This window comes from Vombatus ursinus, unplaced genomic scaffold (genome assembly GCF_900497805.2).
Source record: "Vombatus ursinus unplaced genomic scaffold, bare-nosed wombat genome assembly UNPS02010769.1, whole genome shotgun sequence".
NCBI classification, from domain to species: Eukaryota; Metazoa; Chordata; class Mammalia; order Diprotodontia; family Vombatidae; genus Vombatus; species Vombatus ursinus.
The window spans coordinates 3,029,341-3,056,288 of record NW_020950547.1 but is presented as its reverse complement, the minus strand read 5'-3'; the positions used below and the strand labels follow the sequence as shown (position 1 = coordinate 3,056,288).

The following is a 26,948-nucleotide window of genomic DNA, read 5'->3' as shown; positions in this document are numbered from 1 at the left end:
CTCCAGCTCTGCTGGCTTCTCTCCCCATGCTCCTTCCACCTCCCAGAGGCAGGCAGAGAGAGGGCCTTTCTTCTTTGAAGGCTAAGCCTTGGGCTTCAGCCTTCACCCACCCCCGGTCCTTTTCCTCCTCCAGAAATGCAAGTCAAGTCAACGGGGTGCACGGTTAGACTTCCTTACGGGGGTGAAGGCACAGGTTATTGACAGGCTTAATTAACTGGCTTCATTCCTATCAGCCCACTCTGCTTTCCGCACAGCACGACCAGGCTTGGAAAAGCCCGGATCGGCTTTGCCCCGAAACTGCTCATTTTCCTCCATTCTGCCTACTCCAAGGCATCGCTGTCACAGCCTCCAGTCTCAGTCTGAGCTCTCTTCCTCACAGCCCATACCTGGCCTCTAGAGAATGAATGATCAGTCCCCCCTGTGTGGACCCCCAGATTTTCATGTGATTCAATGGAAAAAACATTGTCTCTAGAGCCAGAGGACCTGGGTTCAGATTCTGCCTGGGATGCTTGCCCGCTGTGTGACCATGGGCAGGTCGTTTATCATCCCTGGGCTTCAGTTTCCCCTTCTGTAAAATGAAGGAATTGGATCAGATGGTATCTGAGTTTTCAAGATCTATAATCTGATCAGTTTTTGATGGGCCCCAGGTTCATAACTCAGGCTGGAGGCATTCCAGAACTTAGCCCAACCCGTAGTCACCCCAAGAATCCCCCTTCCACCATACCTGGCAAGTGGTCATCCAGCTAAGGCTTGAAGGCCTACTCCTTAGAGAAGCAGCCCATTCCAATTTTGGACAACTCTGATTGTTAGGAAGTACTTCCTGACTTAATTGGGCTCTTGAAAGCATCCATCCATTGCCTCTGGTCCGATCCCTCTTCCACAAGACAGCCCTTCCGAGGGCTGGACCAGTCCCAAAGCTCTCTTCTTGGGTAGTACTCTGTTCCAGCGTCTGACTTCCAGGAAGTCCCATCTTCTGTCTCCCAGAACTGCGCATCGAGCGTCCGTAGTGCATCCCACACATCCTTTCCTGCCCTCTGTCCCTCACCTGTACGAGCTATTCACTAGCCTGCCCTTACTTTTAAGATCTGAGGTTGTTCTTTCCAGTCTAGCCAGTTGTATGACTTAGGCCCTTCCCTTCTTCCTCATCTGCAGAAGTCTGGGGTTGGATTCTTGGGTTCACCTTGATGGCCTCCAAGGTCCCTGCCAACTCTGTCTTAGCTGTTATGATCTTATGACGAGATGATCTGTGAGGTCTTTGACCATCTCTAAAAAAATCAACAATAACAACAGCAACGACAACCAATCTAATCCTATGTCCTGTTACTTTTTCCTTTGTCACCCAAACCCAAAGTACGGACCTGCCCCCTGGATGAATTTCAGTGTAACAACACCCTATGCAAACCACTGGCCTGGAAGTGTGATGGGGAAGATGACTGTGGCGATAACTCCGATGAGAATCCTGAGGAGTGTGGTGAGACTGAGCATGGGAAATCCACAGAGATTGGGAGAGAGGGGAGAGGGTAGAAGCAGGATGATGCTATCCCAGCATGCTGGGCTGGTGGGCAAAGTATGTGGCACCCCCTCAATCCCCTTCACTAATTTAGTTGGGGTCCCCAGGTTCCCTCTGATCCTGTTTCTGTTTCTATACCCAGCCCGCTTCCAGTGTCCCCCCAACAGGCCATTCCGATGTAAGAATGATCGGGTATGTCTATGGATTGGGCGTCAGTGCGACGGGACAGACAACTGTGGAGATGGGACTGACGAGGAGGACTGTGGTGAGAGGGCTTCTGGGGAAAACTCTTCCTGGCTGGGTTAGGTCCAGGGTAGCAGAGCATGAGTTGGTGAGCAGGGAAGAGGAAGGTGGAGGTAGGGGGAAAGGAAAGACTGCACTAGGAGAATATGGAGATGGAGGGGGGCTGGTCGCCAGAGAAGAAGAGGATATCAGAGGAGGGAGAAAGCTGGAGGAAAGCAGTGGACACATAAAGAGAGAACTTTGGGTAAGTAGTTGGTTGATCAAGGGAGTTAGACCCCTGGTTACATGGAAGGTGAGGAAAGTGTGGGGAAGCTGTCACAAGCAGGGAAGATGATTGGTTGCGAGGAGGGAAAGAGAGGTAGGATTTGGGAAAGAGAAGCTCTTAGGATCACAGATTTAGAGTTTAAAGGGACCTTAAGGACAGCTAGTCAGACTCCTCCCTCCCCCCTCCCATTTTACAGATGAGAGAATTAAAGCCCAGAGAAGTGATTTGCGCACTGTTAATAAGTAACAGTGCTTAGATTCGACCTCAGGTCCTCCAACTACAAGTCTAACATTCCTTCCGCTGCACCTTGCAAATTCCCACTCCTAGAGAGCAGGGGACACATAGGATTGTGGTGCAAGGAGACGCTTAGGAGAGAAGAGGATTTCATTGGAGTTGGATGGAGGGAAAGGAGAACAATGAGAACAGTGGGAGACCTGAGGGCAGCCCATGGGAGCAGAAGGAAATGGGAAATAGGAGGGAGGGTGGGAAAGGATTGGAATATGAAGAAAGGCTGGAGGGAAAAGAAGACATTTGGGGGCAGATTGTAAGGAAGGGCTCTGGGAGAGGCAGGGAGACCATGGGAGGGGGGGCAGGGAGGACAGGGGCTCTTCAATGAGAAATAAGGGTCCTATTCTGAGGCTGATGGGGCCTGTGGCCAGCAGAGGAGAAAAGAGGGCTTGGGAAGGCTGGCAGGAATGGTTACAGCAGCAACAGAGGGTTGCTGAACACAAGAGATTGTGAGGGTGAAGCTGAGGAGCAGCTCCACCATTGTCTGAGTTCCTGAACCTTTCTCTCTCCAATCCCCACCTCCCAGAACCCCCCACAGCCCAGTCCCCACACTGCAAGGACAAGAAAGCCCAGTTTCTCTGTCGGAATGGGCGTTGTCTCTCTGCCACACTCCGATGCAACATGTTTGATGACTGTGGGGACGGCTCTGATGAAGAAGGCTGCAGCCCTGGTACCAAAACATCTCTTCAATTTGTGGGGCGGGAGAAGGGGCAGCAATAAGGGACCAAGGCCTGGAGAGGAGCCCACTATGTCTGAGGATGGGGGGAGGCTGGATTCCAATGTGTCTCAGGAATGGAGGTCCTAATTACTTTTCCTCGTCCAGATCCAAAGCTGAGCAGCTGTGCTGGGAATGGAAGTGTGTGTGGGGATGAGGCTCGGTGCATCCAGAACCCCAAAGCTGTGTACTGTGCCTGCCGCCCAGGGTTCCACACTGTTCCTGGCCAGCGTGGCTGCCAAGGTATGTTTGTGTGTGGCAGTTGTGACGGGGAACATCATTTGAGCCCAGGGATCTGGCTGTCACCAAGGGAATGTGGGGACAGAGGCAGTATGGCTGCCCAGGCCTTGGTGGAGGCAGGGCTCTGGGCATGACATGTTGGGGACCCTCCACCCCACACTGATCACTCACACCCTCCCATAGACATCAACGAGTGTCTGAACTTTGGTACCTGCTCCCAACTCTGCAACAATACCAAGGGCAGCCATCTGTGTAGCTGTGCTCGAAACTTCATGAAGGTGCATAACACGTGCAAAGCAGAAGGTACGGGGGTCAGTAGGGACCCATGGCCCCGAGTCCTTGGGAAGGACACTTGGGAAGGAAATATCCAGCTAAGGTTGCATTAGCCTGACCTAGCCTAAACTCAGCAACTGCCCGGGCTCAGAGTACCAGATCCAGGGTACCAGAGTACCAGATCCAGTTCAATTCCCCAAATACTTATGGAGGATCTACTGTGTGCTCAGTCTTAAGCTCTCTGTTGTGGGTGACAGAAATGAGGCTGAGACACAGTCCCCCATGCTCAAGACACTATGCATAAAAAAGAGACAAATGGCGGACAGCGTATGACAAGAGTGCAGAATTGGGTAGAATTCCCTGGGATGCCCTGTGATCCCGAGTAAGTGTGAGGGCTCACTGTGGGCAGGAGTCAGTGAGAAAGACTTCATGGGGAGGAGACAAGTTCTGAAGTACCAGAGGATCTAGATGTGGGGAAGGCAGGAGGGGAGGTCTTCAGGCACAGAAGAACATCATGAGGAAGGGGATCCCGGCAGGAATGAGTGTGGTATCCAGAGGCCAATGAGGAGCTCAGCATGATTGAAGAGGAGAGTTTGAGCTGGAGAAAGAAAATGGGCTACTTCTCAGTGGGGAGAGGGGCAAGAGAGGATGGGCAGATTATGGAGGGTCTTGAAATGATCAGATGAGAAATGGAAACAGTGCAATGCAGCAGAAAGCATTCTGGATTTGGAGTCAAAGGACCTGGGTTCAAATCCTGGATCTACAATTTAATGTCTTTGTGATCTGAGTAAGTCATATGCTTTCTATAAAATAAGGGCTTGAATTAGGTGGCCTCTGAGCTCCAGAGCTCAGATCTTATGAAATAATATGACTGAAATCAAACACACCCTGTCTGCACCCCCCAAACAGGGTTAAAGCCCTGGGTCCCTTTTTTTCTGCAGATACTTCTCTTCTTCCCCTGCCCCATTCCACACAAACACCACCCTCTAAACTCTCCCCACCCAGGATCAGAGTACCAGGTCCTGTACATTGCGGACGACAATGAGATTCGAAGTCTGTTCCCTGGACACCCCAACTCTGCCTATGAGCAGGCATTCCAAGGTGATGAGAGTGTCCGCATTGATGCCATGGACGTTCACGTCAAGGCCGGCCGTGTCTACTGGACCAACTGGCACACAGGCACCATATCCTTCCGCAACCTGCCACCCACAACTCCCCCCACCACATCCAATCGTCATCGGCGCCAGACAGAAGGGGGTGTCACCCACCTTAATGTGAGGAGATGGGACTGGAGGTGGGGTGGAGATTGCATAGGGGTGAGGAGAGACTGAAGCATCACTCGTTTCAGTGTTAGTGGACAAGAGTTTTCCTTAAAATGAGGAGTGTAAGGGCAGCTAGGTGGTGCAGTGGATAGAGCCCCGGCCCTGAAGTCAGGAGGACCTGAGTTCAAATCCGGCCTCAGACCAAACACTTGACACTTACTAGCTGTGTGACCCTGGGCAAGTCACTTACCCCAATTGCCAAAAAAACAAAATTAGGAGCATAGAGCAGTTTGAAAAATGGGAAGGACAGCTGGGGGTCGAAAGACAAACTCCTGGGGCAATAAGGAACAGTGATCAGGATGGGAAGGGTGCCTTGGAACTAAGGCCTGGGGGACACAATGACCAGGGTCTAGGTTTATGATAATGGGATACAAAGCAATCTGTTACCACATTAAGCCCTGATTCTGGTCACTGCATCCCCCAGTCTCATTAAACTATAGACAGGAATGTTGGGAATGGAAGGGAATATCAGTGTCAAGTTAGACTTCTTGGAGGAGGTAAGCCAGGAATGGAGTTTAGGAGCCAGAGGTGGTACCATGAACAGAAATCGGCAAATTGAAAGGAAGTGCAGGTTTGAGAAAAATGCTGAATTCGGTTTTGAATGTATTGGGTTTGAGGTACAGGAAGAAAATTCAAGTGATCTTAAGTCATTTGGAAAAGGAGGATAGAAAGTCAGAGGTGAACCCATGCAGATATATTTAGGAGATATTCTATGGATTAGGAAGAGAGATGGGGAACAGGATCTTCCCAGAAGACTGAACTAGATGATAACTCAATCAACAAGCATTTATTAGGTGTCTGCTATGTACCAGGCACTGTAAAGATTGTTAGGAGTACACATCCAAAAGTGAAACAGTCCCTGCCCCCTAGAAGCTTACATTCTTTGTTGTTGAGGGATGGATAAGGGATGAGAGATATTGAGCATCCCATAGCCACACATATACCCTTTACAGATTTCAGGGCTGAAGATGCCACGGGGCATTGCCATCGACTGGGTGGCAGGAAATATCTACTGGACAGACTCAGGGCGGGATGTGATTGAAGTGGCACAGATGAAGGGCGAGAACCGCAAGACACTCATATCGGGCATGATTGATGAGCCTCATGCTATTGTGGTTGACCCACTTCGAGGGTAAGGATAATCAGGAGGAGACAGAATGTAGAATCTGGGTAAACACGATGCAGTCTTGGACAGGGGAGAGGACCTCAGAAGCAATCCTAGAATCTCTTTTTCTCCCTTCCTTCTCCCAGATTTCTACTTAATTTCTCCAAACACATTTACTGGCTAGTTTTGGAATTGAAAAATCACTGGCTACTTCCAAGTGTGGCCATCAGGAGTCCTCAAACACCCCGTCTCCCCATTTACCTATTGAGTCTTTCCCTTGGTTTGCACATAGAGCTAGAATTTTTTTTTAAATAGTTTTTATTAGATAAATTAAGGGGAAATGAAAAGATAATGAAGACACACAAAAAAGAGAATTCTCCAAGGTCTGAATTTGGGGGTTGCTTAGTCTGCAGCTAACAGTGGGGATACAAAGTCCAAGCTGATCTAAAATCTGGCCACAGGAGGCAATATAGTATAGCATAAATAGTGCTGAATTTCAGCTCCAAGGATTAGGATTCAAATCTTAGGTCTGCTGCTTAAAACCTATGACCTTGGGCAAAACCATCAACTTCAATAGACCTCACTTTATCTCTCTGGGCCACAGTTGCCTCATTTGTAAAGCAATGGAGTCAGAGTAGATGACTTCTAAGCTCCCCTCCAGTTCTGAATCTAGATGGTTCAGCAAGAAAGTCCCCTCCAGTTCTAACTCTGATGACACTACATGTTTTGGCCAGCCTGACTTCTTGGGTCCCGGGAAGATTTCTCTGCTTATTCTGGAGCTCTGCTTCCTTTCCCTGCTGTCATGCTTTGACCCTTCTCAAATGCATATTCATTGGTCATTACGAAAGGTGGCTTTTATGAATCAGACTTTCACAAGATCCAGAAGCTGTTGAACAGTACAGCCCAGATATGCCCAAGGACACAGACTACTGGGGAGAAAAGTTCCCTGTTCAACAAAAACATCTAAGAAGACTGGAGAAGTTTGGCAGAAATAAGATTGGGACCAGCTTCTTACACCTCATACCATACATAATGAAGTTCAAATAGATAGACGACTTAACTGTAAAAGGTTACATCACAAAATAATTAAAGAGAAACATAATGTGGTACCTTTCACAACCATGGCTGGGAGAGGGGGGAAATTCTTAGCCAAACAAAAGATAGAATTCATGAAAGGTAAAATAAATAATTTCAATTATGCAGAATTAAAAGTTTTCACAGACAAAAGCAATGCTGTTAGAATAAGAAGAGAAACTATAGAGTGATGAAAAAAAAACTTTGTATCAGATAGCTCTGATAAGAACCTGATATCCAAGCTATATAGGGAATTTGCATATGTAAGAAGAAGAACCATTCCTTTATAAGTGAGTAGTCAAAGGCCATGGAGAAACTCTTTTTTTTAAGAATTACAAGCTGTTAACAATCACCAAAATGTCTGATTCTGGAATATGGGTTTTGTGTAGCCTTCTACTTGGCATTCAAGAACTCTCTTCTGCCCACTTATCAGCTTCCTCGACTGCACAGTTGAGGACTGTGCTCATTCCAAAATCAAGGTTTCCTCCTGGTTGCCTCTGGAAGATATCCACGGCTCATATGAAGGGTTGGCTCTCCTAGCTGATTTCCATTTAGATTCATCCTCATCCCTTGAATCCCTGAGCAAAGAGCCCTCCCCAAATTGGTTTAGTTTATTTGTTCAATGCAAGGTCTATAAATCATGTCTTAGAAATGCCATTAAATTAAATTTCAAAAAAGAGAAGGGGGCATAAATGATCACCTTGTTTGTTCCCCTTTGACAAGCTCCTACTTCGTATGAACAACCAGTACTCATACCCCACCACACACTTGTATCCTTCTCTCCTAGCACCATGTACTGGTCAGACTGGGGCAACCACCCGAAAATTGAGACAGCTGCCATGGATGGGACCCTCAGGGAGACACTGGTACAGGACAATATTCAGTGGCCCACAGGTATGCAAAGGGGGACGTATCTGGAAGAGAGTATTGCTTTGGGGCATTGGTGCTGGAAAGGTGGAAGCCTTATGTCTAGCTTGGAATTCAGTGGTTCAAAGGCCTTGACAGTTAGAGGGACCTCAGGTTTGTCCCATTGGTTAATGTTGGGAAGGCCTTTTGGAGAAGATAGCCTCGAGCTGATGTGTGAAGGGCAGTGATTATGAACTTGTGTGTATGTGTGTTTGTGTACATGAGAGAGATGAAGGGAAATCCTTTCCTGACAGACAGTACAATTTTGCTCTCTCTGCCCCCATGGGAGTAAAGATACTCCTACCATGCCTTCATGATGTGCTCTATCCTGACTCCCACAGGCTTGGCAGTGGATTACCATAATGAGCGGCTCTACTGGGCAGATGCTAAGCTCTCCATCATCGGCAGCATTCGGCTCAATGGCACTGACCCTGTGTTGGCCGCTGACAGCAAAAGAGGTGAGGATGTTTCCAGGGCACCGGGGCAGGGACACCCCCACCACAGGCTTGAACTGAAGGGATGGAAACATCCTATCCTGTAACACTCCAGTCCTTCTCAGTGGCCATCCCTCTAGTCTCTTCAGCTCCTCTGCCTTTCTTCCTGTCTGTCCTCAAGACTGAGCTCTCCATAGAGCTCTTTATTGAGATGGTGTACCCCACCCCCACCCCATCCCCTGGTGGCCCCTGCCCCTAGGCCTGGGTCTGGCCTTTGAAATTTTAATGCATTCCATGTCGGAGGCACTGTGGGGGTGTGAGGCTCTATGTGACAGTGCCTGACCTTCAGGAGCTTAGGGTGCAGTGGGGGACATGCATGCACACTGGTAACTCATATTCAGGGCAAGTGTGAGCTAAATGCCAAGGAGTGATACAAAGTGGTAAAAGGGGGTAGAGGGAAGGGAGAGATACCAGTTGTAGCTGGGGTGATCTGAGAAAACACCATAAAGGAGACGCCATTTGACGGATGGACAGGATTTAGATAGGAAGAGATGAGAGGGGTGGGAAATACCATTTGAGGCAGATGTAGTGATGAAAGCAAAAGTATAGAGGTGGTCAGGAACATAAGTATGTGGGGGACAATGAAATTCACCTGCAGCATATGGTATGTGTAGGGGAATAATGGGAGATGAGGCTGGCGAGGTAAGTTAGGGCCAGGTTGTAGAGGGCCTTGAATGCCAAACTTAAAAGTTTGAGATCTATCCCTGTAACCAGTGTGAAGCCACGGAAGGCCTTTGAGCAGGGGATTAATCTGGCATTACTGTGCAGGCTGGATTGGAGGGGAAGAGAGACTGATTGTTGCAGGGAAAAGTTAGGAAGCCTCTGCTATAGCCTAGATATTAGGTAATGAGGGTCTGAACTAGAGTGGTGGTGGTGGGAATGGGAAGGAGGAAGGGAGACATGAGAGAATGCTCCCAGGTCGAACTGATAGACCTGGATGAATGACTGACTGTGGGGGAGGGGGCAAAGGAGAAGGAGAAGTGAAAGCCTGGGTGGCTGGTAGAACCAGGGCGTCATGGACAGAAATAGGCAAGTCAGCAGGAGAAGGTGGTTTGGTTTATTTTGGGGGGAGCAAATGGGGAGGTGATGATCCAATATGCATAAACCATCATATATACTGAGGTTAAGGTGCTAGCGCTAGGCTGCCTGTCCAAGTGGCGATGCCCGGTGGGCCAGATGTACCTGCATGACTGGGGATTGAGGGAAAGGTTAGGATTGGAGATAGGCTTGAGTTATTTTCACCCTTGCCCTTACCCTCCTTTTCCTATTCCTTCCACAGGTCTGAGTCACCCCTTCAGCATTGATGTCTTTGAGGATTACATCTATGGCGTCACCTACATCAACAACCGGGTCTTCAAGATCCATAAATTTGGACACAGTCCCTTGATCAACCTGACTGGGGGCTTGAGCCACGCTTCAGACGTGGTCCTGTATCATCAACACAAACAGCCTGAAGGTAGGGGACTTGGAAGTAGGGGAGTGTAGCAAAGGATGGGCTTAGTAAGTGGTCAGAGGGTCTTGGAGATGGAGGAGAGGTGTAAGCCTCCATCCTGATGGTGGTGGCCCAGGGGATAGAAGATTGAGTCCTGGGTCCTGAGGTTTTCTGGAATGGCAAGAAAGTTTCTGGGATATAATAGGAAGAGGAAGAAATCATGAAGAGATGAGGCATCCTGGGTATTGTGAGTGGAAGGGCCTGGATTAAAGGAGATTGGGTGGGGGGTGGGTGAGTACACTGGGTCCTGAGGGTCTCAGGGCTGGAAGGGAAGGTCTTGGAATTAGGATCTGGTGGAAAAAGAAGAGAGTCAGGAGGGCCTGGAGAAGATTAGATATCCTGGTCTTTTGCTGAGCTGCTGAGGTGAAGTCTGAGCAGTATTGAGGATCTTTGTACTCCCTCCACCCCCAACCCTGTCCTCTTTACAGTGACCAATCCCTGTGACCGAAAGAAATGTGAATGGCTTTGCCTTCTGAGTCCTAGCGGCCCTGTCTGCACCTGTCCTAACGGGAAACGGCTTGACAATGGCACCTGTGTTCTGCTGCCCTCACCTACCCCTCCTCCAGATGGTACGTGCCGATCTTGGGGTCTCTCAACCTCTTACCCTGGGGCCACCCTGATGCTCAGCCCCCCAAACACCCTGCCCCCAATCCCTGACCTGCACCAGGTGTTTCCATATCTAACCCACACCTAGGCCCCTTCTCCCTTGCCGACTAGATCTACTATCACAACCAATCGTCCCGATTGCTACTGGATCAGTCATTCACCCCAGCCCCAACTCAGTGACCCCCACAAATACCCTTTGACTTGTGAACCCCAGTAAGTCTCCCCACCCTCTATACTGTCCAAGTCCCAGATTCCCAAATGATTCCTCCAAGAGTAGGGGAAGGGAGAGTATGTATATATGTGTGTGCACACACCTGTCGGGGGGAACCCTGTGTCACCTCTGACCACTCCCTCCAACAGCACCCCGGCCAGGTACCTGCAGCCTCCAATGCCTCAATGGTGGCAGCTGCTTCCTCAATGCCAGGCGCCAGCCCAAGTGCCGCTGCCAGCCTCGATACACAGGCGACAAGTGTGAACTGGACCAGTGCTGGCAGTACTGTCAGAACGGGGGAACCTGTGCTGCCTCACCCTCTGGTATGGGGTCATTCTTGCTGCCTCATCCCCTTCCTCTGCCTCAGTTTCCCCCTCCCTCTCTCCTCCTTCATTCAGCCTCCCTCTCTTTGTTTCTCTCTTTTCTCTTAGGCTCAGTTTATCCCCTTTCTCTGTCTTGGTCCCCTCACCCCTTCATTTTCTTGGTGCCCTGTCTCATCTTTTCCCTTCCTTGCCCCACAGGCATGCCCACATGTCGGTGCCCAACAGGCTTCACAGGCCCCACATGCAACCAGCAGGTATGTGCAGGATACTGCGCCCACAATGGCACCTGCTCCGTCAACCAGGGCAACCAGCCCCAGTGCCGGTGCCAGTCAGACTTTCTGGGGGACCGGTGCCAATTCAGTAAGTGCCATCCACCTCCAGGAAGGTAGAAAGTGGGGTAATGAGGAATGGGTCTTGAGGACATAGTGGGGCTGCCAGGATGAGGAGAAGATTGGAAACAAATGTTCCTGGGGCGCTGGGGGCTTCATTTCCAGTATCTGATGGTCTCCTCCTTGGAGTGAGGGTGACAAGGAGGCAAGCAGAAGCTCCGTATAAGAAAGAACCTTTGAATACTTTTTGTTGTTCAGTCATTTCAGTCATGTCTGACTCTTCGTGACCCCATGAGGGATTTTCTTGGCAAAGATGCTGGAGTGGTTTGCCATTTCCTTCTCCAGCTCATTTTACAGATGAGGAAACCGAAGCAAACAGGGTTAAGTGACTTGCCCAGAGTCACACAGCTACTAAGTGTCTGAGGCCAGATTTGAACTCAAGAAAATGAGCCTTCCTGACTCCAGGCCCAGCACTCCGTCCGCTGCACCACCTAGCTGCTCTTTTGAATAATTAGAGCAGTCTGAAACGGGCTGTCTGTGAAAGTGAGGTCCCCTGTTATTGGAAGTTTTTGTATTTGGGGGTTTTTTTGTTTTTGTTTTTGTTTGTTTTCTTTTTGGTGAGGCAGTCGGGGTTGTGACTTGCCCAGGGTCACAGCTAGAAATATTGTAGAATAGATTCGTGCATCAAAGTAGAAAGCTGGACTAGGTGGACTTAAGTTCTTTCTAACTCCTAAAGTTCTATGATTCAGTGAACTTGGGGTGATGACCTAGCTGGGCCCACGTTTGAGGCAAAGGGTCGTATTAAGGGCTCAGATCAGCTAGCATTTATTAGGTCCTTACTATGTGCCAGGCACTGTGCTAAGCACTGGGGTTACAAAGAAAGGCAAAAACAGCCCCTTGATCTCAAGGAGTTTGCATTTTAATGTGGAAGACAACATGCAGATAACTATGTACAGTCAAGATATAGATAGGGAAAACACGACAATGTCAGAGAGGGACAGCGCTAAGATTAAGGAGGACTGGGAAAGGCTTCCTGGAGGAGGTGGGATTTTAGCTGGGCCTTGAAGGAAGCCAGGAGGCAGGGCTGAGGAAGGAGCCTTATTCCAGGCATAGGAGACAGCCAGGGAAAATGTCCAGTTGGGAGACGGGAATGTCGTGGGTGAGGAATGACAAGGAGGCCAGTGTCACAAGGGAGAGCACAAGGAATGCGTGGCTGGGGATGGGGAGATTCTTAGGCTACTGGGAGGAGGGAGGACTGACGCTAGGAGAGATGGGGATGGGGAAGAGCGTGAAGAGATCATGTCTCCTTTTCTCTCCCACTCCCGCCCTTGACTCTGACCCAAACAGAGAAATGCTTTGACTACTGTGAGAACCTCGGGGTGTGCCAGATGGCCTTGGATGGCACCAAACTGTGCCGATGTACGAGCCAGTTTGAGGGAGCACAGTGCCAGGTGGACAAATGTAGCCGCTGCCTGGATGGGACCTGCACTATCGCAAGGCAGAGTGGCGATGTCACCTGCAAGTGAGTGAAGGGGAGAGGTTTTGACCGTTCCCTTTCCCGCAGCCCCTTCCCTCCCCCGGCCGTTAACCTCCCTTATCTCCCCACCCTGGCCCAACCCTTTGTGTCCCATCCTTGCTATCTCCCTTCCCCAGTGTAGTCCCCAGCCCCCTGCCCCTCTCCCTGCAGCCCAGCCTTTCAGGACCCTCGGCTAATTTCTCCCTTTGAACAGCTGCTCCGATGGCCGGGTTGCCCCTAGCTGTCTCACCTGTGATGGTCACTGCTTCAATGGCGGCTCCTGCACGATGAACAGCAAACAGATGCCAGAATGCCAGTGAGTCTTAGGGAGCATGATACGGCCTCTGTCCTGGGTATCCCTCCTTGACCATCCCAGCCTGCCACCAAGGGACACCTTGACCCCTCTTCCACCGTCCCCATATATGGCTTCCTCTGGGGATTCTCTGGGACCATGGATGACCAGGCCAACCGTTCCTGTCTCTACTTCCTTCCTTCCTAGGTGCCTTGCCCCAAATACAGGCCCACGGTGTGAGCAGTCAGTCAACACGTCACAGCCTGGACGTAGGTTTCAGGGATATGGGGAAGGGGGTGTGTGGTAAGGTGAGAAGGGAGGGGGCGGGGGTCCGGTTGCTGAATGGAGCCGAATCAAAGTTGGGAGCCGATTCCACTGAGCCCAACCTGCTCCTGAACAGAAATCTCACCGTGCAGATGCTCAGTGGTAGAGACCCCCCACTCAGGACATTGGAGGGTTCTGGGACGAGTTACTAGGTGACAGAGGTAGGGCCCCTCCCAGGCCCAAGGTCTTCCTGACTCTCCCCACTGGTTTCCTCCCTCCCGAAGGCATAGCCTCCATCCTTATTCCACTCTTACTGTTGCTGCTGCTGCTCCTGGTGGCTGGAACTGTCTTCTGGTACAAACATCGAATCCGTGGGTGAGTTGGAAAGGGGAGGAAGTCGGGGGATTGGGCCCTTGAAGTCTTGCCGTGTCTTCCGGCCAGCATCCTTCACTGGCTTCCTATTCAGTGCCTCTGAGCCTTGCCATTGACCCCATCGCACCTGCGCCTCCTTTTCCTGACCCTTTTGCCCTTCCCCCTCCTCCCTAGGGCCAAGGGCTTCCAACACCAGCGAATGACCAACGGAGCCATGAATGTAGAGATTGGGAACCCCACTTACAAGATGTATGAGGGTGGGGAGCCAGACGATGTTGGGGGACTGCTGGATGCTGACTTTGCTCTGGATCCTGATAAGGTAGGCAGGATGGGAAGAAGGGCAGAAGTGGGCAAAAGCACAGGTGGCCTCCTGGGGTGGAAAATGTCAGGATCTGGGGATGACGCACAGGGACTAGTGAATGAAAAACAGGGAGCCAGCCTGAGGAGGGCAGCAGGGGAGAGACAGAACAGAAGGAACTTGGATTTGGAGGGTGGGGGTGGGAGGTGGGGAGTGGCTCAGGGTAGGTAGGGCATGGCAGGAAGGGTCTCTCCCTGATTCCCTTCTGTTCTCTACAGCCTACCAACTTCACGAACCCTGTGTATGCCACCCTGTACATGGGTGGCCATGGTAGCCGACACTCACTGGCCAGCACCGATGAGAAGCGGGAATTGCTAGGCCGGGGACTTGAGGATGAGCTGGGAGACCCCCTGGCATAGGGGCCCCTGCCCCACCCCAGCTTGGACTCCAGAGATACCTTCCCCCTACCTTGAGGAATCCTTTTAAACTTTCCCTTCCTCACCTGAGTACTCCCCCCTCCCCAAATCCGGCCCCCTGGCCGATGTATAAATGTAAAAATGAAGGAATTACTTTTTATATGTGAGTGAGCGAGCGAGCGAGCGAGCAGTGTTATCTCCTTTCCGTTGTCCTCCCTCCCTTTCCTCTGCCCCCCCCAATGCTGCCTTCCGGGGTGAGGGGCAGGGAGGGCTCTGGGGGTCTGTGCAGCTCAGACATGGGGCTAAAAGGAGGGAAGGTGTCTCTCCTCCACTACCCCTCACCAGACTGTCCTAGGGTGGGGGAGAGTTAGAAGCTGCCACCCCATCCTACCCTATACAAGACACTTTGTTGAGGAAGTCCACCCTTCCCTCCTGGCCTCCAGTTCCCCAAAGGCTAATCTGAGGGAGGAGGAAACATTTACAGCCTTGGGGTGAAGGAAGACTTCCAGCCAAAATCAAAGCTAATCTTATCTCTGGTCTTATTTGGGGATGGTCACATCCTACTCCTGGCCTATCTAAGATGGATGCTGCCCTGGCCTCCTATCCCAGACAGAACTCTCCCCCATCCTAGACACCCCCTTCCTCCCATCACTGTGGCTCCCACAGTTGGGAATTTTTTTGGGAAACAGCCCCTCCGCACTCCTCAGGGTGGCTGAGGAAATCCTGGGGCACTCCTAGGAAGGAATGGGCAGCCCCTGTTTTGGGGATATGAACGTTTTAATAATTTTTGCTGAATTCCTTTACAACTAAATAACACAGATATTGTTATAAATAAAATTGTAAAAAACTAGGAGTTGCAACTGACCTCTCTCTTAGGGGAGGAAATAAAAGAGTTGCGGGGAGGGGGCAGAGAAAACTGATGGGGAAATGCATTTGACCACCAGAGGGAGCACTACCCTATTCCCACAAAAGGCAAAGCTTTTCCCCCCTGCCTGTGCCTTCTCTTCTGCCTTCCTCTGTGTTTCTGTCTACAAAGCCTTCCAGCTGCTCCTTCCAATTAGATTATCACCAGCCCCAACCCCTGTCCCAAGATCTGGACCCACATTACCAGCTGCATTTTCACAAAGATCTTGAGAACACCCCAATCTCAGTATGTCCAAAACCAAATTCATCCCCTTCTCCCTTAAAAGCACCCCTTCCCCTGCCTTCCTTAGGTCTGCTAATGGTGCCACCTTTCTCCCAGTCACCAGAAACCTCTTCAGTCTTCTTTGACTCCTCCCAGTCTATTTCCCCATAGCCAATCAGTTGCCAAGTTGTGCAGATTACATTTCTGCAATATCTCTCCCATCCATCGCCACTGCTACCACTCTTGTCCGGGTTCTCATTATGTCTCTCTTGTATGATTGCTATAGTGTCCTCTTACCTGGTTCAGTTCATCCTACACACCAATGGGAAGGTAATCTTCAAAAGCATGGCACTGACTACCTCCAGTACTCGGAAAGTTTCAGCGTCTCCCCATTGCCTACGGGACTCAAATCTAAGGTGTTCCAATCAATGGCCCAAATCTATCCTTCCAACCCTCCGCCCCCACTTCTCCCAATGTACAATACCCTCCAGCAAAACTCGACCAATTACTGCTCCCCAGACATATTCTAGGCTCTTCTATCTCTGTGTTTTTGTCCTTTGAGATAGAATGCCATAATAGAAAGAGAACTAGATGTACAGTCAGTCCAAAGCTTTTGGAGAATTAATCTAAAACTAGTATACAGAAGGATCCATTTTACCCAATCCAGGCTTGGGCCCATCTTGCCAAATGTTTCATCTAAACCTTGCTAGCACCATGTCCCACTTGCTATCTGTGTGACCATGGGCAAGGCACTTCCCTGGACCTCAGTTTCCTCATCTGAAAAATGGACTTGGGACTAGATGGTCTAGGTTAGTTTTAGAGCCAGGAAGGAACCATATCCATTTTACAGGGGGAAAAGCTTAGAAGTGAAAGGTTCTAGAGGGGGAAGGGACCTCCATGGCCACGAAGTGCAATCCCCTCAATTCTCCAGAACCAGCACCCTTTCTTTGGTACTGTGCTTCCATGATAACAATGTACTTCTCACATTCTCCTTTAAATAATTTTTTTGTGTGGTTTTTGTATTCCCTCCTACCGGGAGGTAAGCTCGCTGAAAGCTGTCTACTGTCTACTTAACTTCATCTTAAATTGTACTAACCCTCTGAAGTCCATCTGACCAAGAGATTTAATCTATTTTGTTGGTGAGGTGAGATCCCTGGTCAAATCTATATCCCCCACAGAGAAAAATTCCACCTTGAGAAATGAATTCCTTTGGAATGTGAAAGGTTTTTCCTCCCTCCCTTTAAAAAAAATTCACAAGGTCTCTTGAAGCAAATACATCATACTTGTACTGTATGACTCTGGGCAAGTCATTTTCCCTATGCCTTAATTTTCTTATCAGCAAAATAGGGATAAAAACTCATACTTCTTTATCTCATAAGGTTGCTATGAAGACCCAGTGCATGTAAAGGATTTCGTGTTCATAAAGTACTATATAAATATAAGCCATTTTCATGCCTGGGGTGGGGGAACACCACTGTACACCTTGGAGATCATATAGCCATTGGTTCATCAGAAGCTGTGAATAAGGTCCCAAGGGAATGGGACCTAAGATAGACCCCTGGGAGTTAAGGAGGGTTCCCCGAGGGTTGTGGCTGAACAGCTGACAGAGGAGAGGAGCTGCCAGAAATAAAGGTACAATTTCAGAATCACACTTGCAGAGCTGGAAGGAATCCCTTGGACGTTCTCATCCAGCTTCATCCTTTTGCAAATGGAGAGTATGAGAGCAAGAGAAAGGAAGTGACTTCCTGAGGTCCCACAGCTCATTAGTGATAGAAAATGGAACTAGAATTCAAATCTCTTGATTCCCAGGCCAGCATTTGTTCACTGGGATGACCATTCAAATACTTGGCGAGCAGACTTCTGACCTGCCGGAAGCATGTCCTCAACCACTAAAGGAACTCTGGCTCCAGATTCCATCCACCCCAGAGGAGGTAGCACAGATATGACTCCTACACTTGAGACACTGCTTATCGTTGTATCCTTGTTGTAACTCGATTTCCAGTGGAGACCCTAACTTCCTACTCAGTCCTTCATGGGGTTCCCCCTTCCCAAGAATGCCCATTCAAAGCCAGAGGGTCCTGCATTTTTGTCCTTAAGTAACAGATATGTGGTCTGCTACCCTGACTCCCTTACACTTTGCCCCTCTTTCTCCCATCGACACCACCCAACCTCTTTCCCAGGCCCCAAACGGTTCAGAAGACTCTTGCCTAGGTGACCAGAGCAGTATTTCTAGAAATGAGAGATTTGCCTCGTTTGACACCCCCTGCTCCCAACAACCTCCCAAAGACAGGCTCTTGAAGCGCCCCCTCGTGGCTGATACAGAACCCACAGACTGAGGCTCAGGTGGATGCAGTGTCCACAACAGCCCCACCGCATAGACCAAGTAGGGGGAAATCGCGCCTCAGGATGGCCGCCAGGTGGCGTCAGCATTTTCTCCATAAAGATCTAGTAGAATGCAAGACCCGTGCCCCCCACCCCCGCACGCTACCCTTTCTTCTGCCCGACCCCGCTAAGCCAACTCCCACTCTCAACACACACTCCGTCCTCATCTCAAGCCCATTCTGCCCCCTGGCCCAACTTCTACCTGCTTCTTCCCTACCTCCACCCCCTGCCTGCCCCACTCTCTCCCAGCAATCTTCAGTCTTCCCCTGCCCCCTGCCCTAATCTGCAGCCCTGCGTCCAGCCGGTCACCCAAATTGCGCCCAAGGCTCTTCCAGACCAGATTCCCCAACTGGAGGGGGTGGGGCTGCTGGCTTGGCAGCCTCTTCCAGCTGTCAGAGCCTTTGCCAGCCCTCACAGTGCCAGCCGCACACCTGGTACCCGGCCCCGGGGAGCCGCCTGATTCTCTGCCTGTCGCGCTACACTAAGCTACCAGGCAGTTTGGAGGGTGGGGGGAGGGGAAGAGGGGGAAAGACAGGGGCTGTGCATACTACCCCTTTAGGCGCAGCCCTGACTCACCTTCAACATCCGGGGCTCCCTCCTCCCCCACCCACACCCACACCCACACCCACACACACACACACACACTCCGTCCGGGTCCGAGGAAGTATTTCTGAGCCGAGACAGCAAAGTCACCCCTTCTATTCACTACCCCAGACCAAAGAAGGCGAAGGACAAGAAAGAGGCAGAGGCAGAAAGAGGAGGGAGAGAAGGTGAGAAAAGGAGTAACTACTAAGACTGGAGCCTGAGCAAGGGAGGATAACCCTGGGGTAGAGCTCTGGACTGGAGGAAAGCTTCAGGAACCCGGGTTTCCCTGGAGAAAGCAATTTCAGAGAGATTGGAGCCTTTTTGGGTGGGTGGGTGGTGTGAAGGCAGGGGAATGGATGGGATGACTTTCATCCTCTAGAAACTGCCCCTAGCGGCCACCTGGAGCCTTACTGCGTCCCTGCAAACCCTCGGGGGCGGTAGCGTGGATGCCCAGGTCTGTGAACCAGACGCCCCGTGTGACCTAGGGTCTTGTGTCAGCCCGACCGACCCGACTTGAGCTGCACCCTCCAGGACAGGTGCAGACCTGTGTTCACAGTCCCTCTTCTTGTCCCTCTCTCTCTCCCCAGCCTGATTGTGTTTTTCTGTTTTTTGGTTTTTGTTTTGTTTTGTTTTGTTTTGTTTTGTTTTTCTCTGCCTGCCTACCTATAGTAGGCAGACAGACACCATAGGTGTCTGGGCTTTTAGGCTCTGTGATTCTCTTGGTCTCGGGTGTCCGTCTCTTGTCTATGCTTTTCTCTGTTTGTCTCTGTCTGTCGCCGTCTCGGTCTCGGTCATACCTCAGCCTCAGTGCGTAGCAACAGCTGACAGCTGGCGACACCGCGGGCAGAGAAGAGAAAGACTGGGTCGGGGGAGGGGGAGACAGCCGGGGGCAGAGATACAGACAGGGACAGAGTCAGACGCTTGATAAGCAGAAGGAAGTGGAGGATAGGTTGAGACACACTAGGAGGGTGGGGGTTAGGCTTGAGGGAGGCTTTCCCAAACAATTAGGGTGATCGGGTATGGGGGACAGCCCTGGAGCCTGGGGGCCTCCTGCTCTGGTCAGAAGGCCGGGGCGTAGGAAGCTGGCAACTGACTTTGAGAGAACTGGAGTGGGTCTGGGGGTCATGGATTAGGAATTTGGGGCTCTAGAGGTCTGCGTGGAGTGGAATCAGGAATCGGAGAGTCAGTTGTGCAGTCGGGTCCTGCAACGCTGGGACTGGGGATCTTGGAAAGGGAAGGAACCAAGAGGCAGAGAAGGGCCTGCATCGGGGGAAGCCATGGGACAGCTCTGGGACCGGCCCCGGGCTGGTGGGAAGGGGGCCTCAGGCGGCGGCGGCGGCGGCTGTGGCGCTGACGGGGATGGATGAGGGCCCGGTGGCTCATTCGGCCAGGAGATGAGAATCATTGATCACGGGCGGAAACCCCGTCACGTTTGTCAATAGGACTGACAAACGGCTCGGGCAGGGCCAACCCCCCCCCCCAGTTCTGCCCCCGAGAGCTAGGCCTATCCTCCTCCTTCAGACCTCTCCCTTCTACATCCTTGTCCTCCAGTCTGCACTACCCCAACCTCCCTTCTCAGTCTCAGCTCCACTACCCTCCACGACACACACCTTTAAAAGGCTTTGCCCATCCTCATCTCCCAGTGCCTCTTCTCATGTCCTGACTCCTTGCCTCAGCCCCCACTCTAGCCCTCCTCTTCTACTCCTGTGGCCCCAGTTCAGCTCCAGGCTCTCTGAAGATACTTTCAATCACTTCACGCTGCCCATCTTGTAGCTAGTCAACCTTAGTCCTGGTCCCCTCCCTCATAAAGCTCCCTTAATCACCCCTTGAACGACAACTATGTCCCAGCTCCATGCCCCCAGCTCATCTAGGGTGACTGATCTGAACCCTGAATGCCCGTCTTCTGTGTTTTCCCAAGGCCTTCTGCCTCCCCTGCAATGAGACACAACTCCCTCTAGCTCAGTTGACACCCCCTTCCCAAGCACGAAAATCCCCTTTCCTTCTTCAAGCCTACTGTTTCAGCGTCCTCAAAATCAGAGTCCCATAACCCCAACTCTCTAGCATCTAGGCACTCTAGACTTCACTCCTTCCTTCCTTCAAGGAAAGGAAGTATAAGGGGGTCGACAGCTCCTACCCTAGAAGCTAGGGCCCGAGACAGGGGGGCGTGGTCCTATTGGGAGGGGGCGTGGTCCTCACGAGTGGCCTTGGGGCGTGGCTTCCAGACAGAGGAGGGGTGAAAGTCACCTTCTCTCGTCACCCCCCCTCCCCGCAGAACGCGGGGAGGGGGAGGTGGGGTGTGGAGGGCGCGGCCCGGGATTGGTGGGACCCAGAGTCCCGCCCCCCCCGCCCGGGTGCCAGACTGAACTTTCTCCCCCCGCCCTCTCCACCCCCCCTCGTTCTCCCCCCAATCTCTTTCCTTCTCTCTCCTGCGCTCAGTTCCCCAGGTCCATCGCTCAGCTCCTCTCCTCTTTTCCTTTCCTTCCCTGTCTTCCTTCTCCCCTAGTCCCCGGCGCCCACAGCTGGGGACTATACCCCTGTGTTGCCTGCCTACCCCTCCCCAACCCTTGCTCCCCACCCCTGAGCCCCGGGAAGATGCGGCTGTTCCCTGGATGGCTGGCCCTGCTCCTCAGTCCCTGGTTTCTGCGGAAGGTAGGGGGGGCGGGGGCTCTGGGAGGAGGGGGCGGGGGAAAGGGCTGGGGACCCAGGAGTCTGGGCCTCCAGGGCCCTGGGGAATGCTAAGCGTCAGGGGGTTGTCTCGGACTCCTGGGTCCACGGGTTAGAACTGGTAGGGGCGAGGGGAGATTCCTCTGCGCCGCGCCGGTCCCCTTTACCCCCATCCCCCATCCCGGCGGGATCTAACTTTGCGCGGCATCTGGGAGCCTAGGGGAGTGGGGTAATGTGGGTGGCGGGCTGACAAAAAGACCCCGGTACCCCTGGACCCGCGCTTTCTACAGAACAAGTTTGTGTAGGCGGGGGCAAGGGAAAAGGGTCAGGCCCCAAGAGCTCCTCCAGAAAAGGGCGAAGGGAGCGTGTCAGAGACACAACTCGAATGTGTGAGAGACAACGGTGAGTGAGACAGAGACAGTGTCAATCTCTCCCTGTCTCTCGGTATCCTTTCTGTCGCTCTCCCTCTCCCTTTGGTCTCGCTGTGTCTCGCCTTGTCCATCTATCCTATTCCTCTTTCCTGCACATTTTATATGTGTTGTATTACTGTGTATATATACCCTTATCTGTATACACACACACTCTTAACACATACACAATGTCATATACACACAGCATCATATGCTTACAAGCTCACACACAATTTTACACTGGCACACAAACCTCACAGGTTGACTGAAGAGATTCCCATTCCATTTCCCTGCCTTCCTGGGGCAGGGGGGAGCAACATGTACCCTGCCATTCAATTACAGAAGCCTGACAGCTGTACCCTCCACCTCCCTGATGAAGCCCTTAGCCCCTGAGTGTGAGCACACGTGTGAGCATATGTCCTGGTGTGGAGTGTGTCTAAAAGTGCATTTGTGTGCTACAGCACTTGTGTGTATCTGTGAACAGAAATGTTTCTGTCTAAGTCCCCAGGGCCTGTCAATGCAGTGTGTAAATGTATGTGTGCATTTATGTGTGAATGTATATGTTTGTATATGATTCCTGGTACGTAAGTGTGTACATTTGTGTATTTCTGCACAAATATTTATGTATCTGTATGCCTGTGTGTAAATACATATATGTGTGTGTACAGCTGGTTATCTGAGGAACATTTTGAATCCTCTCTGACCTGCCCCATTGCCACAGGGTTAGGCTTGGAGTGGGAGTGGAGCTGCAGCTCCCCCCACAACCACCATGCCCCTATTTGGTCCTTGCCTTCTATCAGCTTCAGCCCTCCACACAGCTGTTGATGGCCTCATGTTAGAAAGAGGCAAGGAAGATAAAGGGAGGAATGTTCCTTGGGGAAGACTGGAATTTTTCTCTGGGTGTTTAACCTATTAGGAGCAGAGTATGGACAGGTCATAGGAGTGAGGGGAGCTCATCACCCCCAATTCTTAAGACCCCTCTCATCCTAGTAGCCACCCTTTCAGCCAAACTAGCGCCAGGGGCTAGGTCTGAATAAGTATCCAAAACCCCAGGCATTCATATTTCTGGCTCCTCCTCAGATTCTCTGTTTGACCTTGGGGGGGAACAGGCTGAAAGGTGACTAGGGGGTGAGTTAAATTTCTGATGCTGCCTCAGTTATCTGCTTTTTCTCTCTCCCCTACCCCAATCACAGATTCCAGGAGGAAAAGAGGCAACCAAATAGAGCACAGAGGCAGTGGGAGACTACCCCCACCACCATCCTCAGGCTTCATCTTGCCAGGTCCAACCCCCAGGTTCAGAGAAGCAGGGAATGGCTTTTGGGTTGCCTGAGCCCCCACTAAAACTACAAGGATTGGCAGATTTGGGGGTTCATACCTCTGACAAACAAGCCCACCTGGCTGGAACTTAGGTTCAACAGGGAGTGATGGGGACTCCTAACTGGAGCTCTGGATTCCCTGGTCCCAGAAGCTGGTCAGCCCTCTACCCCTTTTCTGTCCCCCTCAGCCCCAACTCTTGTTTCCCTTAACCAAACTCCCCCAGCTGACCAAGCTGGTTTAATTTCCTTCCCCCCTGAAGGGAAATGAAACATCTGGCAGAGACTTGGGGAGAGTGAGAGTGAAAATGATTGTGTGTGCACTGAGCACAGTGAATCTGTGTGTACCCGAACATCTGAATGTATGTACCTATGTATCTGAAGATGTGTGTATCTGTGTCCAAGTATGTTTATCTCCATGTATACCTGTGTATCTCAGTTCATCTATGCCTGTAAGCTTATCTGGATTTGTGTGGGTGTGGGTGTGAGGGGGTATCTATGTCTAAGTATGGGTCTGTGGTGTGAGCTAGCTTGTGTTTAGAGTATATATGATAATCTGGGTAGTTGCCAGATATGTGTCAGTGTGTATCCATGCCTAAATGCCCTTGGGTTGTTTTTTTTTGGGGGGGGGCTGAAGCATAGATCATATGCCAGGAAAGCAGGAATAAACTGTCTGGGGAGTATTCACCCCCTCAACACCCACAAAACCACCCTATCAATCTGCCTCCTTTGGACTATTAAACCCCAACCTTCCCCCTTATCTTTACAGTTCTTTTCTTCATTCTCCTCTCCCCCTTATCTCCTGTCTCTAACCCAGCTTTCTTTTTTTTTCCATCCATCTCACATCCCTCCTTTATCTCTCTCTTATCTCTCTATTTCTCCTTATCCATCTTTCTCTTTCTGCTATCCATTTCTCTAACCACCTATCTTTGCAGTTACTGTCTTTCATGGTTTCCTCCTCCCCCTTCTATCTTTCTCAAAATCTGTTTGTTTTCCTTACTCTCTCGCTTTCTATTTCTCTAAATATATTTGGTGTCTCTGCCTAGGTTTTTTTTTTTTTTCCCTGCCTTTTTCTATCTCTGTGTGTCTCTCTCCCTCAGTCTCTGAACATCTCTGTTTCCCTCCCGGTGCAAATGAAGCCGCCTCAGGAACAAGCCCACCCGCAAGGAAATGGGGCGGGGCAGGATCAATACTAACTAATCACTAATCACTAATTACTAATTAGTTTCTGGAGCGAAGGAGTAGAGACTTTCTGGGACTCCCCAGCATTGGGAGTAGAGAGTGGGATAGAAGTGGGAAGAAGGTGAATTTGGGCAGAACCCAGGAGTCCAGGCCTCAAGGAGATATGTCCCACTACTCCTTGGGCACCTCCCCCACCCACCCACCCCAGTGGCCCGGCTTCCAGCTTTCTTCCACCCCTCCCGGTCCTCTACTAATCTCTGGCTTGGCCACTTAGACACGCGTAGCCCGGCCTCTGGAAGGGAGCAGCGCACAGGGATTTGGGGTAATCTGGGGCCGCAGCTGGGGCCAGGTCGGCGGGGAGGGAATCGAGATGGGCAGCGGCTGGGTTCAGCAGTCCTGCGACCAGAGCTTCTGAGGGGAAAACATCGCGTTTTATAACCGGGAAGGGAAGGAAGAGAACTAAAATAAAGAGGTGAGGGAGACGGGAGAGAGATGAATAACAAATAGCAGTAATGAGAGACATTGGAATAGAGGGGGCAGAGAGATAAAGCTAGATATAATGGGGACAGAAAGGAATAAGTGGCAGAAGAGCAGGATAACGGAAGAGAAAGAGAGAGAAAAGAGCGGGATAACGGGGATCAGAAGGTGGTAGTAAGGAATGGAGCGTGTTAAGAGGGTTTGGTTGTGGGGGAGAGTGTGATCAAGGGCTGTGGAAATTGATGAGTCTTTTCTCCCCTCTCCAGTCCCCTCCCTTCTCCCTCCCCACAACACCTTCCTCCCCCACCCCCACCCCGCCTCGCCGGCCTCCGGCTCCTGCTTCGGGAAATTACATCCCTGCCCCCCGCCCCCCCTCAGCCCCGCGCCCCGGAGCCGGCGCCTTTATAGACACATTTATTGCAATAATAAAGTGAGGCGCGGTGCTGGGGGGGGGTGGGGGCGGGGGGGGGCAGACCGCTCCCGCGGGGCACCCGCTCCGGGAAGCAAGGAAATAAAATATAAAATAAAATCAAAATTCAGATAGCAGTGAGCCCTGCGCTGCGGCCCGGGAGACGGGCTGGGGGGAAGGGGAAAGGGGGTAGACGCTGAGATAGGACCTTTCAGCTCCGCAGCCCTGTGCCATTCTTGCTCCCCCACCCCAGGCCTCTCCCAAGGTCACAAGGAGGCAAGAGTCATGACCTCTGAAATGCTTTACAATCCTACGCCTTGCCTTCTACCCAGGCTTTCAGGATGGGGTAATGGATTAGCGATCTGTGACCACCTTCACCGTCCACCTCCGATCACAGCTCGGTTCTGGAGGCTAAGGAGAGAAGTTGCCCAGTGTATGGGGATATAGGGTGAGCTGGGCGCCGTAGGTGGGGAGAGCCCACCGGGAAACGAATAAGTGAGCTTTCTTCTCTGGAGCTTCTGGCAAAAGTAGAGGCGCTGAGGTCGGACCCTATTTTCCCCTCCACCCACACAGTGATTCGTGTCCCCCTCTCTTTCCTTCTGCAGCCCTGGGGACAGCCCACATAACCCTCCTGGCCCACCTGGCCCACCCTATGTGTCTAGAAAGAGACTCTTCCTTCAGGACACCCCCACCTCCAATAACACATAACACTGACACTGCCACCAGTTGTCCCGATTGTCCTGTCTTAGCAGGGCCCTAGAGGATGGAGAACGGTGTGTATGTGCTCATAGCTTCAGCCTCCTTCCTCCTGGCTGAGCTGAGGCCAATCCTGGTCCCTAAACCACTGCCCTCAGATACCAGAGCGACCAACTGTGGGATGGCTACTGTCCCAGCGCCTCTCAGCTGATCTCTCCTGGGGACAAGGTGGGGGCAGAAGGGGGGGGATCCCTGCAATGCGGCTGGGGGGGCACTGAGTTCTCCAAAGGCCCTCATTCCTACTATCACCTTTTCCCAAATAAGCCTACTTCTTTTCCCATTCCAGACTTTGCCCCTTGACCAGCTGTGTACCCATTTACAAAGAACTGTGAAGAGTTTTATGGGCAACAGCTAGAAAATGAACCCCAGAACCCACCCACCTGCCCCTTTGACTGGGATGCACAGCAAAATCAGAGTTCTTCCCCCACACTCCCAACGTTCTTCGCATTCTCTTCACGCTCTTTTTGTAGTGGAGGGAGACTAGTGGGGGGGGGCGAGTATTTAGGGGTGCTCCCCTCTTTCCAATGCCCTGGGTCCCCTCAAGCTTATCTAATATCCCGTGCTTTCTCATCCCTCTGCTTTCCTATCAATATGCCTTCTAACACTTCACACTCCGGGGCTGAAAGAGGTGAAATGAAGATCCCCACTCTCTCCCTCCATTCAGTACCTCCTCAATATACAGCTTCAGCTCCCGTCCCCGCCCCCTCCGGCCCAAGGCTGAGACTCTGGTAAAGACAAGCTTCTCTTCCCTTTCCCTTTCTCCCCCACACCCCACCCCGCGCTGTCAACCAAGCTCTCCTCTCCCCTCTGCAAATGTCACCGCGCCCAATTAGCTTAATTAAACCGAAGCCTCGGCGAATGTTCGCCCCCTCCTCCAGTCCCCCACTTACACACTTCTGAACAAACTGCCCCATCCCCATTTCGCCCTGCGAAGGGAATCCTAGTCCCGATCAGAAAGCTGAGTAGGCCCAGAGGGATCACCAGAAGCTTCTGGGATCCAGAAATACTTTGTTCTGTCTCCTTGGATCAAACTGTGTCTCCCCCAACCCCTCTCTAAGACAGGCAAAGACATCAATATAAGGAGAGATGG

The 26,948-nt window shown here is 51.4% G+C and overlaps 2 protein-coding genes across 2 annotated transcripts in view; both read left to right on the top strand.

The window, feature by feature from the left end:
• The window catches only part of LRP1 (LDL receptor related protein 1), a 112,655-nt gene extending 97,251 nt beyond the window's left edge, over window positions 1–15,404 (top strand). Inside the window, exons 71-89 of the mRNA XM_027854936.1 lie at window positions 1,352–1,471; window positions 1,653–1,775; window positions 2,833–2,976; window positions 3,130–3,264; window positions 3,445–3,564; window positions 4,540–4,808; window positions 5,810–5,988; window positions 7,823–7,929; window positions 8,283–8,399; window positions 9,715–9,891; window positions 10,356–10,496; window positions 10,894–11,067; window positions 11,266–11,427; window positions 12,744–12,918; window positions 13,127–13,228; window positions 13,412–13,473; window positions 13,753–13,843; window positions 14,015–14,159; window positions 14,417–15,404. Of these exons, the coding sequence (XP_027710737.1) occupies window positions 1,352–1,471; window positions 1,653–1,775; window positions 2,833–2,976; window positions 3,130–3,264; window positions 3,445–3,564; window positions 4,540–4,808; window positions 5,810–5,988; window positions 7,823–7,929; window positions 8,283–8,399; window positions 9,715–9,891; window positions 10,356–10,496; window positions 10,894–11,067; window positions 11,266–11,427; window positions 12,744–12,918; window positions 13,127–13,228; window positions 13,412–13,473; window positions 13,753–13,843; window positions 14,015–14,159; window positions 14,417–14,557 (2,684 nt within the window). The 3' untranslated portion in view covers window positions 14,558–15,404. The remainder of the gene's footprint in view (window positions 1–1,351; window positions 1,472–1,652; window positions 1,776–2,832; window positions 2,977–3,129; window positions 3,265–3,444; window positions 3,565–4,539; window positions 4,809–5,809; window positions 5,989–7,822; window positions 7,930–8,282; window positions 8,400–9,714; window positions 9,892–10,355; window positions 10,497–10,893; window positions 11,068–11,265; window positions 11,428–12,743; window positions 12,919–13,126; window positions 13,229–13,411; window positions 13,474–13,752; window positions 13,844–14,014; window positions 14,160–14,416) is intronic.
• A 2,729-nt stretch (window positions 15,405–18,133) lies between these two features.
• The window catches only part of NXPH4 (neurexophilin 4), a 13,662-nt gene continuing 4,847 nt past the window's right edge, over window positions 18,134–26,948 (top strand). The window contains exons 1-3 of the mRNA XM_027854989.1: window positions 18,134–18,188; window positions 18,312–18,532; window positions 18,743–18,832. Of these exons, the coding sequence (XP_027710790.1) occupies window positions 18,134–18,188; window positions 18,312–18,532; window positions 18,743–18,832 (366 nt within the window). The remainder of the gene's footprint in view (window positions 18,189–18,311; window positions 18,533–18,742; window positions 18,833–26,948) is intronic.